At 55.7% G+C, this 17,883-nt stretch overlaps 1 protein-coding gene across 3 annotated transcripts in view; it reads left to right on the top strand.

Annotated features, from left to right (window-relative positions):
* LOC105473136 (peroxisomal biogenesis factor 14) overlaps positions 1-15,523 on the top strand; it is a 158,815-nt gene extending 143,292 nt beyond the window's left edge. For all 3 annotated transcript variants that reach the window (XM_011726770.2, XM_011726772.3, XM_071100996.1), the window contains 5 exons: positions 3,289-3,374; positions 7,805-7,907; positions 9,141-9,238; positions 12,070-12,161; positions 14,314-15,523. In XM_011726770.2, coding sequence (XP_011725072.1) covers positions 3,289-3,374; positions 7,805-7,907; positions 9,141-9,238; positions 12,070-12,161; positions 14,314-14,770 — 836 coding nt within the window. In that variant the 3' untranslated portion in view covers positions 14,771-15,523. The remainder of the gene's footprint in view (positions 1-3,288; positions 3,375-7,804; positions 7,908-9,140; positions 9,239-12,069; positions 12,162-14,313) is intronic.
* Positions 15,524-17,883: the final 2,360 nt, after the last annotated feature.

The following is a 17,883-nucleotide window of genomic DNA, read 5'->3' as shown; positions in this document are numbered from 1 at the left end:
ACTGCACAGCCTGGGAAGGGAGTGGGGAAGTCCTTGCTAACCATAACACAAATCCCAGAACCCATAAAAGAATAGATTGATAAATTTGTATAAAAACCTCTGCATGCGACAAAACACCATTAGCAGAGTCAAAAGAAAAATAAGCCAGAGAAGATGTTTGCGATGCAGATCACAGACAATGGGCTAATATCCCTGCTATATAAAAAGTCTCTCTAAAGTGACAAGGGAAAAGAAATCAAGTAGAAAAGTGGAGAGCATACAGTACACCGAAAAGGAAATGCTGATGAAAACATGTTCAATCCTCACTCAAAATGAGATCAATGCAAATTAGAACTAGAGTGAACTTCTGCTTTCCTGCTGTGGTATTGGCAGGAATCTCTGTGTTTGAATCGCGCATTGTGTGGGCGCAGCCGCGGGGAAGCAGGCATTGCGCAGGGGCTGAGGGTGAATTATCGGCCCCATGGAGGCAGCATGGCAGCATTTCTCAAAACTGCAAATGCACATGCCCTGGGACCAGCCTCTGGGAGTTCTGAGGCTCACGGGGTGCGTGTCCCCGTGTGGGAGATGGCACATGTGCATGTTGTTGATGGCAGCATCGTGTGCAATAGTAGAAAGTTGGAAATGAGCTGGATGCCCATCGGAGGGCAGGTGAAGTGGAATATCCTACAGCTGTAGAAAACACGATTGAGAGATGGGGGAACGTGAAGGAAGAGAAGACATCCTGTGCCACCTTAGATTGCACACAAACTCTCTGGAAGGATAAATGTAAGACTACTAATGGCTGTTGGTGGGGGGAAGCGTTTTTGTCACAGGCTGCCCTGTGCTATTTGATGAGTAAACTGTATGCGTGCTACCTGTTCAAAAAGTGTAAAACAGAAATGGAAGTTGGGGACCGAGGGAAAGGCCATATGTTGATTACAGTTTTGGGATCGAGATTCCAGGGCTGGGACATACCGGGGAGTCTCGCGTGGAACCCGCAGGCAGCGGGAGCAGTTTGGTGGCCAAGGAGAGACTCCAGGCCCCTCCAGTCCTGACGTTTCTGCCCCCTGAGAGCGCCATTCAGCAGCCTGGGGGAGGGGGCGTCTCCTTGCCCACTTGGAGGTCTTTGCGACTTGGATCCCCCTGGTTGGGCTGCATGCCACTGCCCCTTCCCCCTCATGCCACATCCTGCCCTGAGCTGAAAGGAAGAGCGGGCCTTCTCCTCCCCTCTGGTCATAAAACGCCAGGACGTGGAAGGTACCTCTGAAAACTGACAGGCACAGGTGAGAACTGAGGGCAGAAGTCTCTCAAGCAGCAAGTCCTTCAGCTTCGCTCCGCCGTGTTCTGATGCTCCTTCCCAGAGTTTAGAACGCTGCTGATTTTCCCTCTCCCCGTTTCCCCCAAATGAGCAGCACACCATGGGGGTGCCTCCCGGATAGCTCTCCACTGGCGCTGTGATCGCCTTCCCCACTGGTCTGTGTCCCACCTAGGCCCCTCCTGATGACAGATCCTTCGGAGGGAGGCAGAGCACCCACCACGTGGCCTGGAGATGGCAGCTCCAGAAAGGTGTTGGCAGTGGAGACAGGACTGTCCCACGTGCCTTGGAGGATCGGATGAGGTCGTGGACATGGGAGCACTTTGTGAACTGGACATGGGAAAGAGTGAAGGTGGAAATTCTCCCCACGTCAACTGGAATTGCATCCAGAAGGGCACTTTGCTAGGTGCCGTGCTAAAGAGAATCGGGGCCAGACGCCAGTGCTGCGCGCCTGGGATGAGGGCACTTTGCTATGTGCCGTGCTAGAGAATCAGGGCCGGGCCCGGTGCTGCGCACCTGTAAGTCCATCCGCTTGGGAGGCTGAGGCGAGAGGATTCCTTGAGTCCAGGAGTTCCGGGCTGTGGGGCGCTGTGTTGATGGTGGTTCTGCACTAAGTTCTGCATCAATATGGTGACCTCCTGGAGCAGGGGACCACGACGTCACCTAAGGAGGTCAGAAGTGGAGCCAATCAAAACTCCCATTCTGATAAGCAGTGGAACATGCCTGTGAATCGCCACTGCACTCCAGCCAGGGCAACATAGCAAGAGCCCACCTTTAGAAAGATGACTTACTTAATACAAATGAAGAGAAGAGAAAGGGGCCAGGTGCTCCTCCACGAAGACTGGCAGCTCTTCACAGCAGCAGCAGCGTGTTCTGAGACATCACCCCACTCCCTTCTCGCCCTCTGTGCTGGTCCCAGGCAATCTCCACCTCGTGAACCCTTGCAGCAGCCTCGCCCCAGGTCTTCTGCCTCTGTGGCCCCCACTTCTGACCATCCTCAGAGCCACCCCAGTGCTGCTCTTCAGGGTCATGGCATTCCCTGAATCACGTCCCCCAGTGACTCCCATTGCTTATGAAAGAATATTCGGCTTCCTTGACCACACAGTCCACCTGGCGCCACCTCTCCACCTCTTTCCTGCCCCGCCCCAGCCTCCACTGCACCTGCAGCTTCCTTGGCTTCTCTCCGTTCTCCCCAGCACCCTGCTATTGGGGTCCTCTGGGCCAGAGCAGCTCTCCTCTTTAGTCAGGCCCAGGGTGCTCACCTGGTCCACATGCACCTACTGTCTCTCCTTTGTGCTTGCTCCCCTCCAGCCCCCAAGGGCCTCAGGGCTCCTCCAAGGCCCTGCTGACCCTAGCCCCTCTCCCCTGCCACCCCCATCCCTTTTGATAGGCGTTCTCACTCTCCGAAGCCTCAGTCATTTGGAGACTCGTGTTTTCTCTCCGCTGACTCCAAGCGAGAGGCAGGGCTGGGAGGTCTAGTTTACCACAGCCCACCCCCGTGCCCCCACCCAGCGTACCACAGTCCCCCTCTCCACTTCACTGAGACCCCGCTTGGTTCTGCTGTGGCCCCCAGCTGATCGCCAGCTATAGTAGGGCATATGTGGGTGTATTTATGCTCCCCAAAATGTACTCATGTTATCGTCTCTGGATCTTTTGTTCCTGAGGTAGAGACCATGCCATCGGTCTTCAGATCACCTCTGCCACCTGACTCCCGACTCGAGGCTCAGCTCACTACTAGATACCTCCACCCACAGCTTGCAGTCAGGGTTGGGTGACTGGCATCCCTTGTGTCCCAATCGAGGTAGTGGGAACAGGAGGGGACGGAGCCGAGCTGCTGTTGTGATGATCATGTGCTGCCTTCCTACGGTAGAGTGTTCCACTTGCCCATCGTTGGAGGCGAGGAGACTGTGCTACTGAGGCACGTGTGCCGGCCCCCACCCAGGGAAGGACACCGTGTGCGTCTTCTAACCCTCCTCCTCTTACCCCGCCTGTAGGCCCCGCAGGATCCCGATGGCGAGATTACGGCGCCCTGGCCATCATCATGGCAGGTATCGCATTTGGCTTTCACCAGCTCTACAAGGTGAGTCACCCCCAGTGGCTGTGGGTGCTGTGCCTCTGCCACCCTGTGGCATTCAGTGCCCTTTCACTGGCTCCCCTGCATGGAGGCACTGCCATGCTCTGCCCTGGAGCGTGTTGGCAGCGAGAGGCTGTAGTAGAAGTCGGGGTTCACGGCTGGATCCAGGCCCTGCCCTGCTGCGGGGCTTGGCAGGCTCTGCCCATCTTTTCTCCAGTACTCAGCATGTACCACCCGGATCTCTACTTGCAGGGGCATCGTGAGGTCTGTCCCTTGCCAGCCCGTGTTGGGCACTTAGAGTAGCGCCTGCACAGGGAAGCCGTGCGAGCGGTTTTGAGACACAGAATAACATAATGGAAAAGATCATAAATGCTGGGCCAGCTGCTTTGCTGAGCCCTGGCTCTGCCCCTCAGGAGCTTGGTGATCGCAGGCTCTGGTCTGTAAAATGGGGATAACAGTCCCAACCTCACGAGGTTGTTGTGAAGTCCCGAAGAGTCAGTCTCCCTTATAGAGGGCTCAGAGCCATGCCCGGCACATGGAAGAGCTTTATACACCATTGTTCTGCCATAGCATTTAAGAGCGGCAGTGGGAACCTTAGTGTCATCAGATGTATGGGAGCTGTTCTTTTTGCTCTGTTGTGTTGGCATCTATAGAAATCTAGGATTTCCCAGGCTTCTCAGGTCAACTCTCAGGATCCCAGGCTCATTGCTTGCAACAGAACTGCAGGCATGAGGTAAACATTGACTCCCTTGTGAAGGCCCAACTTGGACATGAAGCAAATGAGTCTAGTTTCTAGAAAATGCAGGGCCAGGGTAGGTGGCCAGTCCAGATCTTGGGATCCTGGAGAGAAGCCTCTTTTCTTTCGAGGCTGCCAGCTCCTCCACCCCGATCGGTGATTTTTTTTTTTTTTTTTGAGATGGAGTGTCGCTGTGTCGCCCAGGCCGGAGTGCAGTGGCGCGATCTCAGCTCACTGCAACCTCTGCCTCCTGAGTTCAAGCAATTCTCCTGTCTCAGCTTCCTGAGTAGCTGGGATTATAGGCATGTGCCAACATGCCTGGCTAATTTTTGTATTTTTAGTAGAGATGGCGTTTCACTGTGTTGGCTAGGCCAGTCTCAAACTCATGACCTCAGGTGATCCATCCACCTCAGCCTCCCAAAGTGCTGGGATTACAGGCTGAGCCACCGTGCCTGGCCAGTGATTTTTTTTTTTTTTAAACAACCTGAATGAGCACCCAGACTCGCCATAAGGCACATGAAACATGTTCAGCCGTGGTACTCTGGGATTCTTCATTTTTGATGCAGTACAAAAGCTAATGACAGTTATAGCAGAATATTTTTTTTAAGTGTAGCATGTATTCCTGGAGCTGGACATTTCCATGTTAGAAATTGAGAAACAAGCGCTGGGCGCGGTGGCTCACGCCTGTAATCCCAGCACTTTGGGAGGCTGAGGCTGAGGATCCTGAGCTGATCACGAGGTCAGGAGATCGAGACTATCCTGGCTAACACGGTGAAACCCAGTCTCTACTGAAAATACAAAAAATTAGCCCGGCATGGTGGCAGGCACCTGTAGTCCCAGCTACTGGGGAGGCTGAGGCAGGAGAATGGGGTGAACCTGGGAGGCGGAGCTTGCAGTGAGCCGAGATCGCGCCACTGCACTCCAGCCTGGGCGACAGAGCAAGACTCCATCTCAACCCAGATGTTTGAGATTAGCCTGGCCAACGTGGTGAATCTCTGTTTCTACCAAAGACAAATAAAGTAAAACAAAACAAAAAAACAAAAATAAGCTGGGCATGGTGGTGTGAATCTGTAGTCCCAGCTGTACTCGGGAGGCTGAGGTGCAAGGATCACTTGGGCTCGGGAGGCAGAAGTTGCAGTGAGCTGAGATCACACTGCTGCACTCCAGCCTGGGCCACAGAAGGAGATCCTGTCTCAATTTAAAAAACAAAATAAGCCAGGCACAGTGGTTCACACCTATAATCCCAGGACTTTGGGAGGCAGATCACTTGAGGTCAGGAGTTTGAGACCAGCCTGGCCAACAAGGTGAAACCCTGTCTCTACTGAAAATACACAAATTAGCTCATTGTCTTGGTGTGCACCTGTAATCCCAGCTACTTGGGAGGCTGAGTCAGGAGAATCACTTGAACCCGGGAGGCGTAGGTTGCAGTGAGCCTGCAGTGAGCCAAGATTGTGCCACTGTGCTCCAGCCTGGGTGACAGAGCGAGACTCTGTCTCAAATAAATAAACAGAACAGAACAGAAACACCTCTTGGGGCTCAGTGCTTCTCCCCCTGAACTGGTGCCCCCTTCAAATCTCACTGACTGTATACAAGCACCAAGAAGGATGTGATACAAATGCAGAGTCCTCAAGTGAATGCCCCGGCTGTACTGAGCAGTAGGCACTGTCACATGGCCACCCATGGAGGGCCTGTGGCCTGATGGGAGCGGGAGGGCAGCTCGGCAGCTCGCCTTGGTGTGGGCACTCACAGGGAGCTGCCACCATAGTTTCTACGAAGCTCTGGGCTCTCTGCTCTACTTTAAAAAAGAAAAGAAACATTGCAATATCAGTCACAATGGTAACAAGAGAATTTCTAAAGCATCTGGTCAGTTTCTCGAAATTGAAAAAAAAAAAAGAAATGGTAAGAAGCCCTTGACTTGCTTTATAAACATGTGAAGACTTCGGCTAGGGCAGCGTGTCTGCTCCTGCCCTTAGGACTTCTGATCTCAGAAATGGGGTGTTTAGTTGGTTACACACACATATATGATTTTTTTGTTTGTTTGTTTGTTTGTTTGTTTTTTAGACAGAGTCTAGCTCTGTTACCTAGGCTGGAGTGCAGTGGCATGATCTCGGCTCACTGCAACCTCTGCCTCCCGGGTTCAAGCGATTCTCCAGCCACAGCCTCCCGAGGAGCTGGGATTGTAGGCATGCGCCACCACACTCAGCTAGTCTTTATATTTTTAGTAGAGACGGAGTTTCACTGTGTTGGCCAGGCTGATCTCGAACTCCTGACCTCAAGATCTGCCCACCTCAGCCTCCCAAAGTGCTGGGATTACAAGCGTGAGCCACCGTGCCCGGCCAAGAATTCTTTACCTTTCATGCTGAGGACATTTCATCCTGAAGCATAAGGCTACCTTTGATGAGTTCTGGCTCAGTTGTGGGTAATAGCTCACACTGTGGTTGAAAAGCACTTTGCAAAATGGGAAATGCGTCTATACATGTGCTGCTGAAGAATGATCTTCACTTAGGAGTCACTCTGGAAATGAATTCCCACAAACCCCTTGCAAGAGACCTTCTTTTCCTTCCCTGGTACAGAAACCGTAATGGAGAGGTTTCCGTCCTCTTTCCTATCTGGGCCCAGATAGATTAAGAACCAAAGTTGTCCCTGGACAGCTCCTGCCAGGCCTGCGCTGCACTGCCGTTGGCAGCACCCACTGAAGTGGGCAGTGGGTCTCACTCTCCTCACCTGGGGGACTTTGTCTCCATATTCCGAGTGGCTGGACATCAGTGCACATATTCCTACAGGCAGCTGTCCCTGAAGGCCCCGCCACCCACCTCCACCCCTCCACACCCTCACCTCCAAGGTGACCAAGAGCACCTGTTGCCAGCCCTGCCCTGCCTACTTCCTTCCTGAATGGCCCCCCAGGCGCCCCTGTGAGGGGTGGCCCTGCCACATCCACTTTCTTTTTTCCCAGAGCCAGTCTCTTCTGGTCCTGCGCCTTCCTCTCCCTTCTGCCCTGCATTTAATTCTGGGGAACTCGACTTCTTTTGACTCTTACATGAAGGAAGTTTGTTCTGAGGATTCAGGCTTCATTTAGAAAAAGATTGAGGTGACCTCTTCCAGCAGCCTCAGAGCACTGATGTTATCCCCTGGCGAGAGAACCAAGAGTCCCAGAAGTGTGTTGTTGATTTTCCTTTAGTTTCTCCAGTGATGTTTTGTTTATTAATTGTACTCATTTGTTTCCGAATAGGTGATTCACTCACAGGTTCAAAATGTTCACGATTCAGGAGAATATGCCGGGAAGAGCTGCCCCTCCTCCCTCGCCTCCTGGAGGCTCCAGCAGTATCTGATGCTTGTGTGTCCATCCACATTTATATCTTACAACTTTGACAGTAGAGTTTAAAACTTTGTGTTACAGAAATAGTGTGGCATCACTAAGAAAAGTAAATAAAGGAACCAGAAAGTTCCCATCACAGCAGATCCAGCTGACTCTCCCTGTCCACGTTCCCTCCTGGTCCTTGTCCTTATTCAGGCAGAATTTTTACGTGGTTGTAATCGCAGTCTCATAACTTTTTCAAATATCTTGTTCATTTATGGTGTTTGCTTAGGGTTTCCAAAACCCGGGGATGACCGGGAGAAAGTTGGGCGGCAGAATTTGAGAGATTGTTGGAGGATAACCCTGGGTCCGTATGCATTCCTCACCCTGTCCCGCTTCTTACAGAAATACCTGCTCCCCCTCATCTTGGGCGGCCGAGAGGACAGGAAGCAGCTGGAGAGGATGGAGGCCAGTCTCTCTGAGCTGAGTGGCAGTGTGGCCCAGACAGGTAAAGATTAATGACTCCATCAAGTCACCCCTCACAGCCTTCTCCAAGCAGCCCCTTCTCTGCCCCTCCCCTCTCCCTCCGTCTCCACTCTATGTGGTGACTTCATTTATCTGCTCTGAGAATCTGTTCACATTTGCAAATGAAGCCGCCGTCATTTCGGTTTAATTTGAAATTGCTTGTTTACTGTCGGCGCGGCCTCAATTAATTATGTTTTTACGGAAAGGCTCCCAACCTCAGAATATTAATAAGGGGAATAAAATGACAGCCTTTCTAAGGGCTGTAAAGTTCATTTTTAATTTCTGCTTCTATGAGGTGTTCAGGGGGGTTTTCAGTGATTTTCCCCCTTCCCTCTAAGACTCCACTGTGGGGTCAAGAGAGTCTGTAATTACTGTGGCTCCCAGGACCCTGGCCACCTCCCCTGTTACCGACTCGACAGGGCTCACGTTCATTACCCCGTGCCCCAGCAATGGCCCAGATTAGCTGGGACCTGTCGCACCAGAGGTGGCTTCTCCTCTTTATAAACTTGTTTACTAGACGGCAGCTCTGAATCTAGAAACTAGAGCGAGGCCAACGAGAGAGCCACCTGTCCCAGGCAGGAGTCTGTGTCCCTCTGGGGCACATTTGTGAAGCTCACAGAAACCCTTTCAGAAACCCTCTGATGCTGCCCATTCTACTGGCGTTTGCTCCTGCAAGGCTGACATTGGTGGCAACAGGGTCCTGAGGGGTCACAGGACACCAGGGAGTGGAACAGGCAGCCTGGGGTCAGGTGGGGAGGGCAGGAAGGAGCAGTGGGAAACAGGACTTGTGGCTTGAGCCAGTCCTGGATGTGAATGTGGCGGGGACCCGAGATGCATCTGTCCGGGCATTGGAGACTCCAGGAGTTTCACAAGGACACTGAGGCCCAGGAGATGAAGGACGCAGGCGCCAGAGAAGCCGGGAGAGCTCAGCAAATCATAGCCAGCTCTAATTAGAGGGGAGAGGTTCTGGACGGATATACTGTTGACCATGGACAACTACACAATAGAAAGATAAAGTAGAAATACTAGAGGTTAGACACAGGGCAGGCAGATCACCCAGAGTGCAGATAAATTAGATGGATTGCGGGGGGCTGGGGGTGTCTGCAGATAAATTAGATGGAGCGGGAACATGGGCAGCTCCTAGGTGCACGGACCGAGCGAGAGGAACATCTGTGCCTGTGAATTTAACCGCGCCATGACTGCTTTCTCCTCGCAGTGACTCAGTTACAGACGACCCTCGCCTCCGTCCAGGAGCTGCTGATTCAGCAGCAGCAGAAGATCCAGGAGCTCGCCCACGAGCTGGCCGCTGCCAAGGTACCTGTCTCTGCCCTGCAGGGCCCTCCAGGCCCAGGTCTGTCCCATGTGCCCTTCACTCTTGTCCCTTGGGCCCGGCTTGCCACCTTCGGGAGCCGGACTTCGCCCCAGTCTCACGGTGGTTACACAGCCACGGCCGACGCTGCCCTTTCTCTCCTTGTAGAGACAGGAGGCCGTTGCTGGGCAGTCAGTATGATGTTTAACCGTTGAGGCTGTCCTTTCTCTCTCTCTGTCACCTCCCAACAGGAGGAAGGAAAAGCTACCCTCTGCCTGTGATATCTCATGGCAGCCATATCCCCGCAGCTCTGGAGGCTCTCTGTGTAGACGTGGGGCGGCCTCTACCTCTAAGTTAGGTTGCAGCTCAGCATGGCCAGGCAGGGTTCCGGAACAGACAGGGGAGAAGCGAGACGCAGTCAGTTCACCAGCACCAGCCCCATCCATACCGCAGTGCAGCGGGCAGGTTCTCTAGACTCAGGTTCCACAGGTTCCAGCAACCCTAGGGAGCCAGAAGCGACTTCTGAGTCAGTGTCCTTGCCTCACTGCCCAAATGTGAAGAAATCGTGGTATGGCAGCTTTCCTGGCCCTGCCACTTGTTAGCTGCATGACCACAGGCAAGTTACTTAACCTCTCTGAGTCTTAGTTTCCTCATCTGTAAAATGGAGCCATAACGGCGCCTAATTCGTGGGGCTCTTCATGGGCTCAGGAGGGTGCCTGGCTCCAACCAACTCACAGGATTGCAGGCCTGGGTTCTGTGGGTGGGTAACAGGGGTCATCGCTGAGGCAGCGTCAGACAGACCAGGTCCAGGAGACAGTGGCCTGGTGGCTCCAGAACGCCCACTGGCTCTTCTCTCTGTCGCTTGCCCCACAGCTCTGTGCCCGGTGGACAATTCTCCCGGGCTGCCCCCACAAGCTGGGCTCTGGAGAGTCCCGTCCCGAGTTGCTCGCCCAGGGCAAGCCACTCCTAGTGTACGACTTGGCTCGAGCCAGCTCTCAAATCTTTTGCATTTGCAAAAACCACGAAAATGACGGTCTTTCCATTTTCCATGGAGTCTGGGGTGTCTCTTGAAGAGAGTCCCGGGAATCTCCCCCCTGGACATCCAAACCACACACAGAGGTGCTGCCTGCCCTTCCTCCTGGGGTGGCTGCGGGTACTGGTGGCCACCTCCAGCCACTGTGCAGTGCATGTTCTCCGCGGGTGGCCGGTCCCTAAAGCACCAGGAAGCCCAGCGACGGCCCCGCCTGCTCTCCTGGGTCAGATCATCTTTTGGATCCATGGTCGGCCTGTGGCCAGAAGCCATCCCGGAAATTGGAAAACTGTTTTCAGGCCTTGCGCATGAGATGAAGACCACATGTTGTGTTTAAGAAGCAGTGGGGGCCCGGGATGTGCTGGGTGGTGAGAGGGGTCAGGCCCCTCAGAGTTCCTCGAGCTGGCTTTGCTGTCGCTGTCCCTGGCCCACCCCAACCTTCTCTCCCGAGCTGCAGTGGGGCCACTGGCTTGGCATCTAAACTCGCATGTGTGAGGACTTCGGTTACCCCATAAACCAAAGACCCAGAACTGTGTTTTCTCAGCTGTAATGTAAGTTTTTATATCTGGCTTCCAAACTCCTACTGGAGCACTGTAAAAAATTAAAAAGAAGAGCTTTAAGTAATTAAAAAACCTACATAAAACTGAAGGCTATGAGTTTTCTACAACTGTTTTTTAAAGAGACTGACTAAAAAGCCCCAGATGTCAGATTTTATTTCTAAATCCTGGCATCTGGCACCATATGCGTTTGGAAATCTGAGTCCTTTGTAGGCCGGTGAGTGGAAATTGCGCCCTTGTTAATGGGCTGCTATAGCTTTCAAGGTCTCAGAGAAGCCAGAACAGTGGCTCCTGGGCCCTCCGTGTCTGGTGGTCTGGAGTAGGAACCCTGAGGGGCTGTGTCTGAGGGTGGCGGGTGACACACACTCACTCAGACTGCCCAGGTTTTCCTTCCTGAGACCTACAGGTCCCCCAAAGGACTGCTCCCTGCTAAGGTGTGCCAGCTGGGCTGCTTGCTGCGGCGAGCCCACGGCAGCCCCCAACCCCACGTCAGGGGCCAGGCCTCTGAAAGCCAGCCCAGCGGCCCACCGCACACTGGTGGGGAACAGCCAGGGAACGTCCCCTGTGCCGGCCCAGGGGTGCAGTATCAGGAGAGCTGGCAATATTCATCTGTGCACTTAAAGACAGCCTGGGGTGGCCTTCAGCCTGGGCGAGGTAGATCTCACACAGAGGCCTCATGTGGCATTGTCCTCTGTGCACATGCCACAAGCAGGTGGCCACCGGCAGCTCCCATTTGGGGACCTCTGGTTTGGCTGTCCTCTTCCCCATCTACACCAGCAAGCTTGGCCAGAAGTGAGATGTAGTCCTGTGAAGTTTATTTGGAAAACAGTGTTACCTTCAAAGGGGAAAGTTGTGCATGGAAGGATGGGGTTTGTCAGAGATGGTGGCTGTTTCCTCTTTCCACCCTGGGCCATCTTATATCCCAGGCGTCATACCGCTTCATACCGCACCTTCACGCCTCCACATGTCTCTCAAAGATGCCCACAGTACCATTATGGCACCTAAAAACACATAACGATTCCTTAAGTCATCAGATGTCCAAACAGAGCCGTGGGAATGTTTAAGGATGTCGTCATCCAAACAGAGGCATGGCAGGCAGTGGGCAGTGGCAGAACCTTCCTCCACGTTCCCCAGAACAGACCCAGAATGCCCCACCTGCTGCCCCCACCCAGGTCCTCCTGCAGCCGCAGGCCCCGCCCGTGCCACAAGGACCCCACCCTGAGCCTTGCTCCCTGTGCTCTGCTTTCAGGCCACCACATCCACCAACTGGATCCTGGAGTCCCAGAATATCAACGAACTCAAGTCCGAAATTAACTCCTTGAAAGGACTTCTTTTAAATCGGTAGGAGGGAGGGATGGGGACCCTGTTCTGGTCAGGCCTGGAAAGGGGGACTGGGAGCTCTGGGGCATGGGAGGGGCATGACCCTCACCCCCACCCCCGAGGACCCCATCTGTCTGGGCGACTCAGGCACTGAGTCTGGGGCCTTTTGAGCTTCTCTTTTCATTCCCCAGTTGACCACCTCTCCACTCCAGAGGTGACGGTCTGTGGCACATGAGTGTTGATATACAGTTCCCAGGCCTGTCAAGACCTGGTAAGGGACAGCTTGAGCCAAAAAGCAGGGCCCTTGGAGCAGAGGAGAACCTCCTGGTTTGGCTCCTCCTCCTTCCTGAGCCCCAGGTGACCACTCAGTGACAGCTTTGTCCCAGGGAAAGCCCTTGCAGGAGGGTCTTTGCGTTTTCTACTTGGAAGGCTTCCACGACTGAAGGCATGAGTAGAAGCAGGCCCTGCCCCCCCAGCTTCTTGGTGGTCCCCCTGTTGTCCCTCTGTAGTGACAGCACATTGTCACCAATGCAGCCTCAGAGGCAGGCTGGCCCACTTGTCCTGCTTTGCCTGGGACTGTCCTGGTTTTATTTATTTTTATTTTTATTTATTTTTTGAGATGGAGTCTCGCTCTGTTGCCCAGGCTGCAGTGCAGTGGCATGACCTTGGCTCACTGCAACCTCTGCCTCCCGGGTTCAAGCCATTCTCCTGCCTCAGCCTCCCGAGTAGCTGGGACTACAGGCATCTGCCACCACTCCCGGCTAATTTTTTTATTTTTAGTAGAGGTGGGATTTTGCAGTGTTGGCCAGGCTGGTCTTGAACTCCCGAACTTAGGCGATCTGCCCACAGCCTCCCAGAGTGCTGGGATTACAGGCATGAGCCACTGTGCCTGGACTGTTCTGGTTTTTAAAACTGAAAGTCCAGTGTCCAGGAGCCACTGTGTCCTGGGAGCCGCCAATGTGGGCCGTCCTCCTGGGCTGATGCCCTAGGGTGCCTTGCATGGGCTGTCCTTGTTTCCCTGCTGGACTGGGTTTGGTGGGAGCTGGGTGAATGGGAGGGTACAGGTGGGCTCTTCACTAGGGTCCAGGATGGGGTGCAGAGGGGTCTTGCGGCTCCAGTCAGAAGACCCCATTTTCCAAGCCACTCAACTTCCTGGTTCTCCCTGAGGAAAAGAAGATGTCCTAGAAAGAGGTGTGGTGCTGGCAGAGGCCAGAGCATTGTCATTAGGAGACAGTCTCCATTTTCCCTAACCGAGACCAGTGCCTTGGAGGCTGGGGATGGAGGCCAGGCCGTCGGGTAACCGTGGGGCCAAGAAAATTGCACACGGAATTTCTTGTTAGCGTTGAGGATGCTGGTGAATAAAGCAGGCTGTGGTGTGTGCCCCATTCAAGTGGGGTCTGGGGGGAGAGTTGTGTCTGAGGCCCTGCTGGGAGACAGCCCTGTGGGCAGCGCTTTGTCCTCTTGGCTCAGGCAGAGATGGGCCTGCCTGTTGGAGAGCTCTGTCTCTGAGCCGTTGCCAAGTGGACCTGACCTCCCAGGTCCCTCCTGGAACTGGCTTTGGTTTGGGCTGGCTGCTGGCCCAGGAAGGGAGTACGGAGCAGAAGGGAGAGCTGACTCTTGCCCGTTGAAAGTGTTGAGCTCAGAAGTTTTCTAGCAAAGGGCACCACCGCCGCCCTTTTGGTTCTGATGTGTCTGACCCCCTGCCAGTGGCCAGGGCTCCCTGCCTCCACCTTTTGCTCAGACCATAGACAAATTAGGACTGTGGCTCAGGTGTCTGGAGTCCCCAGTCATCGCCCTTTTGGGCTCCTCCCCACCCTGTCCCTCTCCTGGCCACTGGGGTGGAGGTAGGGACAGTGCTGAGGATCAGGAGGAAGCAGGCTCCCGAGAGGCAGCAGGCCCCACTTGGCTTCCAGCAGCTGCCCAGGCAGGTGGGCCTCACCCAGGGGGTCCCGGGGGGACCCTGGGCTGTCTGTGGGGGCATAGGACACTCTTGGCATTTACCTCAGCTATAGGATCTTTGCTCCTGAAAGGAGGGGAGGAAGGGCTCCATCCTGTCCCTTGCCCAGTGGCCCTTCACCATCGCCAAGGCCTTGGGGGTCAGGGAAGGCGTGGCCCTTCAAGGGTGGGAGTCCTGAATGCCGCCACCAACCTCCTCCTCTGCTTCTCCCGCCAGGAGGCAGTTCCCTCCGTCTCCATCAGCCCCAAAGATCCCCTCCTGGCAGATCCCGGTCAAGTCACCGTCACCCTCCAGCCCTGCGGCCGTGAACCACCACAGCAGCAGCGACATCTCACCCGTCAGCAACGAGTCCACGTCGTCCTCACCTGGGAAGGAGGGCCACAGCCCCGAGGGCTCCACGGTCACCTACCACCTGCTGGGCCCCCAAGAGGAAGGCGAGGGGGTGGTGGACGTCAAGGGCCAGGTGCGGATGGAGGTGCAAGGCGAGGAGGAGAAGAGGGAGGACAAGGAGGACGAGGAGGACGAGGAGGATGATGACGTGAGCCATGTGGACGAGGAGGACTGCCTGGGGGTGCAGAGGGAGGACCGCCGGGGCGGGGATGGGCAGATCAATGAGCAGGTGGAGAAGCTGCGGCGGCCTGAGGGTGCCAGCAACGAGAGTGAGCGGGACTAGGGCCGCGCCCATTGCCTCCAGCCCTGAGGACGGCGTCCAGTATGCCAGTGCGTGGCCACACCCTGCCTCCCTCTCTGGCCCTGGGAGGGCAGCTTGGAGCCCAGGTAGGGGGCAGAGCTGTCCTCAGCTGCACTGCGGCCTGGTGGCAGTGTGGGGAGTCGCACTTCTGTCCACCTGGCCTCCTCTCACCTGGCCGCCAGCCCCAGCCCCAGGCCCAGCAGCCTTTGGCTTTGATCTCAAGTCAGGCTGAAGGCAGCGAAGCCTCGGGGCTCAAGCCCCTGCCCAGCCCCCTCTCCCGGACAGACGCCTTGCCCAGGGTGTGTTTGCCGAGTGTCTTGACTACCGTGACACCACGCATGGCCAGAGCTAGCGTCCCTACTGCCTCCCGACTCCTCAGTGGAGGAGGAGCTGCGGTCCCTCTGGTGTCTGCCGTCCCCCTCCCTCCCTGGACCCGGCCCTGGACCCCGCAGGTGCCTGTCCCCAGCACCAACCCACTCGTGCCCCGTCGTCCTCCCAGACAAATGAAACCATGCTGCGCTTCTGATGCCCTCGCTTGCCGTGTCATGGTTCAGCTAATCCCATGGCGAGATGGGGGCTCACTCCCTCGGAGGAGCCAGGTACCAGGGCTTTCCTGACCAACAGCCAGCTCTGTCCTTCCCCCCAAGAAACACATGTTCATTTGTGTGATCATGTATAGACCTCAGAATGGAAGATAGGACTGTATATAATTGTAATAAATACCAGTTGCCACTATTTAATTTCTGCCTGTGGCTCCCTGTCTGCTCATGGCACCCTGGGCCCCAGGGGTGGTCTCAGTGCAGCCTCAGCCAGTGAAGTGTGGGTGAGGGCCCATGGGCAGCTTCTGCCGCCGCTCAGCCAGAAGCAGAGGGCTTTGTTCAGGTCCGGTGGCTGCCGGAGGGCGACACTAGCTGACCGCAGGAGGATCAGGGACCTCGTGTGACTGGATATAGACCTTGTGTGGAGTGACGAGCTCTCCTTCCTTAAATGGACGCATGCTTCCCGGGCAGGGGAGTGTGGCGTCCTCTCTGAATCCTCGTCTCCCCCAGCTCTCGCCCTCCCAGTCCCCCTTTCCCCTTCACAGAGCATTTGGCTAAAACCAGAAGAGCAGAGCCATGCACTCCTTGAGGGGCGCTCCTGTTCCCTCCAGCCCCCAGGTGTCGGGACCAGGCTCATGGGCTGCAGATGCCGTGACGTCCGTGTGCCTGTGCAGACACAAGGGCTTTGGACGCAGACACCGAGACGTCCGTGTGCCTGTGCGGACACAAGGGCTTCGGAAATAGGAAGGTCTGGGCAGCCCCTGCAGGTGTGGCCTCCATGCACCCGCCCGCCCCACCCCGCCCTTTCCTGGGGAGGGAGGAGGCCACGCAGTTGGGCTCAGAGGCTTGGTGTTGCGGCTGTTCTGTCTCAGATGTTTTGCTTTCGGCCCCTGCAGCAAACCCTTCTTAATGCTAGGAACACAGGGCCTGTTCAAGTGTCAGGTCTCCAGGCCTGGTTCGCCCCCGCCCACTGGAGAGTCCCTGGGAGCAGGTCATCCCCACCCGCTGGAGGGTCCCCAGTACCGGGCCGCACCCGCCCGCTGGAGGGTCCCCAGTACCGGGCCGCACCTGCCCGCTGGAGGGTCCCTGGGAACAGGCTGCACCCACCTGCTGGAGGGTCCAACCCCAATCTGGTTTCTGGCCTGTGGGTTGCGTCTTTCATGCTTGTCACCTAGAAGGACACTCCTGCAGTTCCTGTTTACAGCCACGTGTTCCCCAGGGACAAGCAGAGCCCAGTTCAGTGTCACACTGTGGCTTGTTCTCCTTCTTTCCTGGCCTCCTTGCCGTCTCTGAAGAAGCAGGCGTCTCAGTTCCCAGGGGCTGCCACCTCACCTGGACAAGGGGGTCCTGCCTACCAGGCCCCCAGGAGTCCCAGTGTCTGGGAGCTGGGACGGGCAGACAGGTGGGCCAGGCCTCGGCCTGGCTCTGGGGACGGTGACTGCCTGTGTCCCACCCTCGGACCTGCTGGGTCGCAGGCCTGCATTGTGGGCGGATCTGTTCCTGAGGAGTCCCCGCCCCCTGTCATTTGGTACCTGGTAGCCATTGTCTGTAACTTCTCAGAGGTCCCTCCTCCAGCGGGACCAGAAAGGGAGAGCAGAGGGCAGATACCCTGGGAAGGAAGGGAAGCCAGGGCTGTGGGGTCGGTGCTGTGGAAGTGAAGTGCCAGCTGCCTGGCTCCATTTCTTCCTGGAGAGCTGGGGCCACCAAGAAACGGATTCCCTGGGGCTTCACTATCCCTGGGGTGGGGGCAATGGAGACCTCACAGGGCAAGTGCTCTCCAACCTGGGGGTCAGTGGGCTGGCACATCGTTGAGGCTCAAGCGCGGAGCAGAAACAGACAGAAACCTGGGCCCGGAGGCCTTTTGCCCCTGTGGGTCCTGAGCACCGAATTCGGCTTTTGAGGACAGAGAGTCTGGCGTGGTGTCAGGGAGAGAAACCCCTCCCCAGAACGGCAGGAGTGCTGCCTAATAAAGCCAGCTGCTGGGCCGGGAAACAGCCCTTTGAAAAAAAGCCTTTCATTAGAAAAATAATGCATTTCATCCAAATAAGGTAAAAATATTCGGAATGGGGCAGAAGTAAGCAGCAAGCAGCGGCTGTCAGGCCCTTTCTGGAAGGGAGAAGATTATTAAACTCAATTACGATGTATTTTTATAAAGTGTCTTTTAGGAAAGAACCAGCCCCGTGCTTGGAGGCCAGGGGACGGCTGCCCTGACCTCACCCTGGAGCAGCTCCCTCGGTCCCCAGGGTCTGTCCCTGCTCCTCCGGTGACTCGCTGGTTCTGCCTTGGGCAGGGACATCTAGTTTGGGAAGGACAGGGGGCTTCCCGTGGTGTTTGCGACACGCAGGACCAGGCCAGGAGGCGGGGTAGTTGCCTTCGGGAGATGGTAGGGCCTCTGCCCCCCTGGGGCTGCCCCGTCCTTCAAAAGCCAGGGCTCCTGGAGCCAGTCCCATCCCAGGACCCCAGCTGGGACAGGGAGCACCTGGGTCAGGGGAAGGGGCTGCTGAGTTTGTGCCCGCAGGTGGGGTGTGTAGCAAAGCCAATCCACAGAGAAGGGGA

The sequence above is a fragment of the Macaca nemestrina genome, chromosome 1 (genome assembly GCF_043159975.1).
Source record: "Macaca nemestrina isolate mMacNem1 chromosome 1, mMacNem.hap1, whole genome shotgun sequence".
NCBI classification, from domain to species: Eukaryota; Metazoa; Chordata; class Mammalia; order Primates; family Cercopithecidae; genus Macaca; species Macaca nemestrina.
Note: the sequence above shows the minus strand (reverse complement) of the source record. Positions and strands in the feature narration are given on the sequence as shown.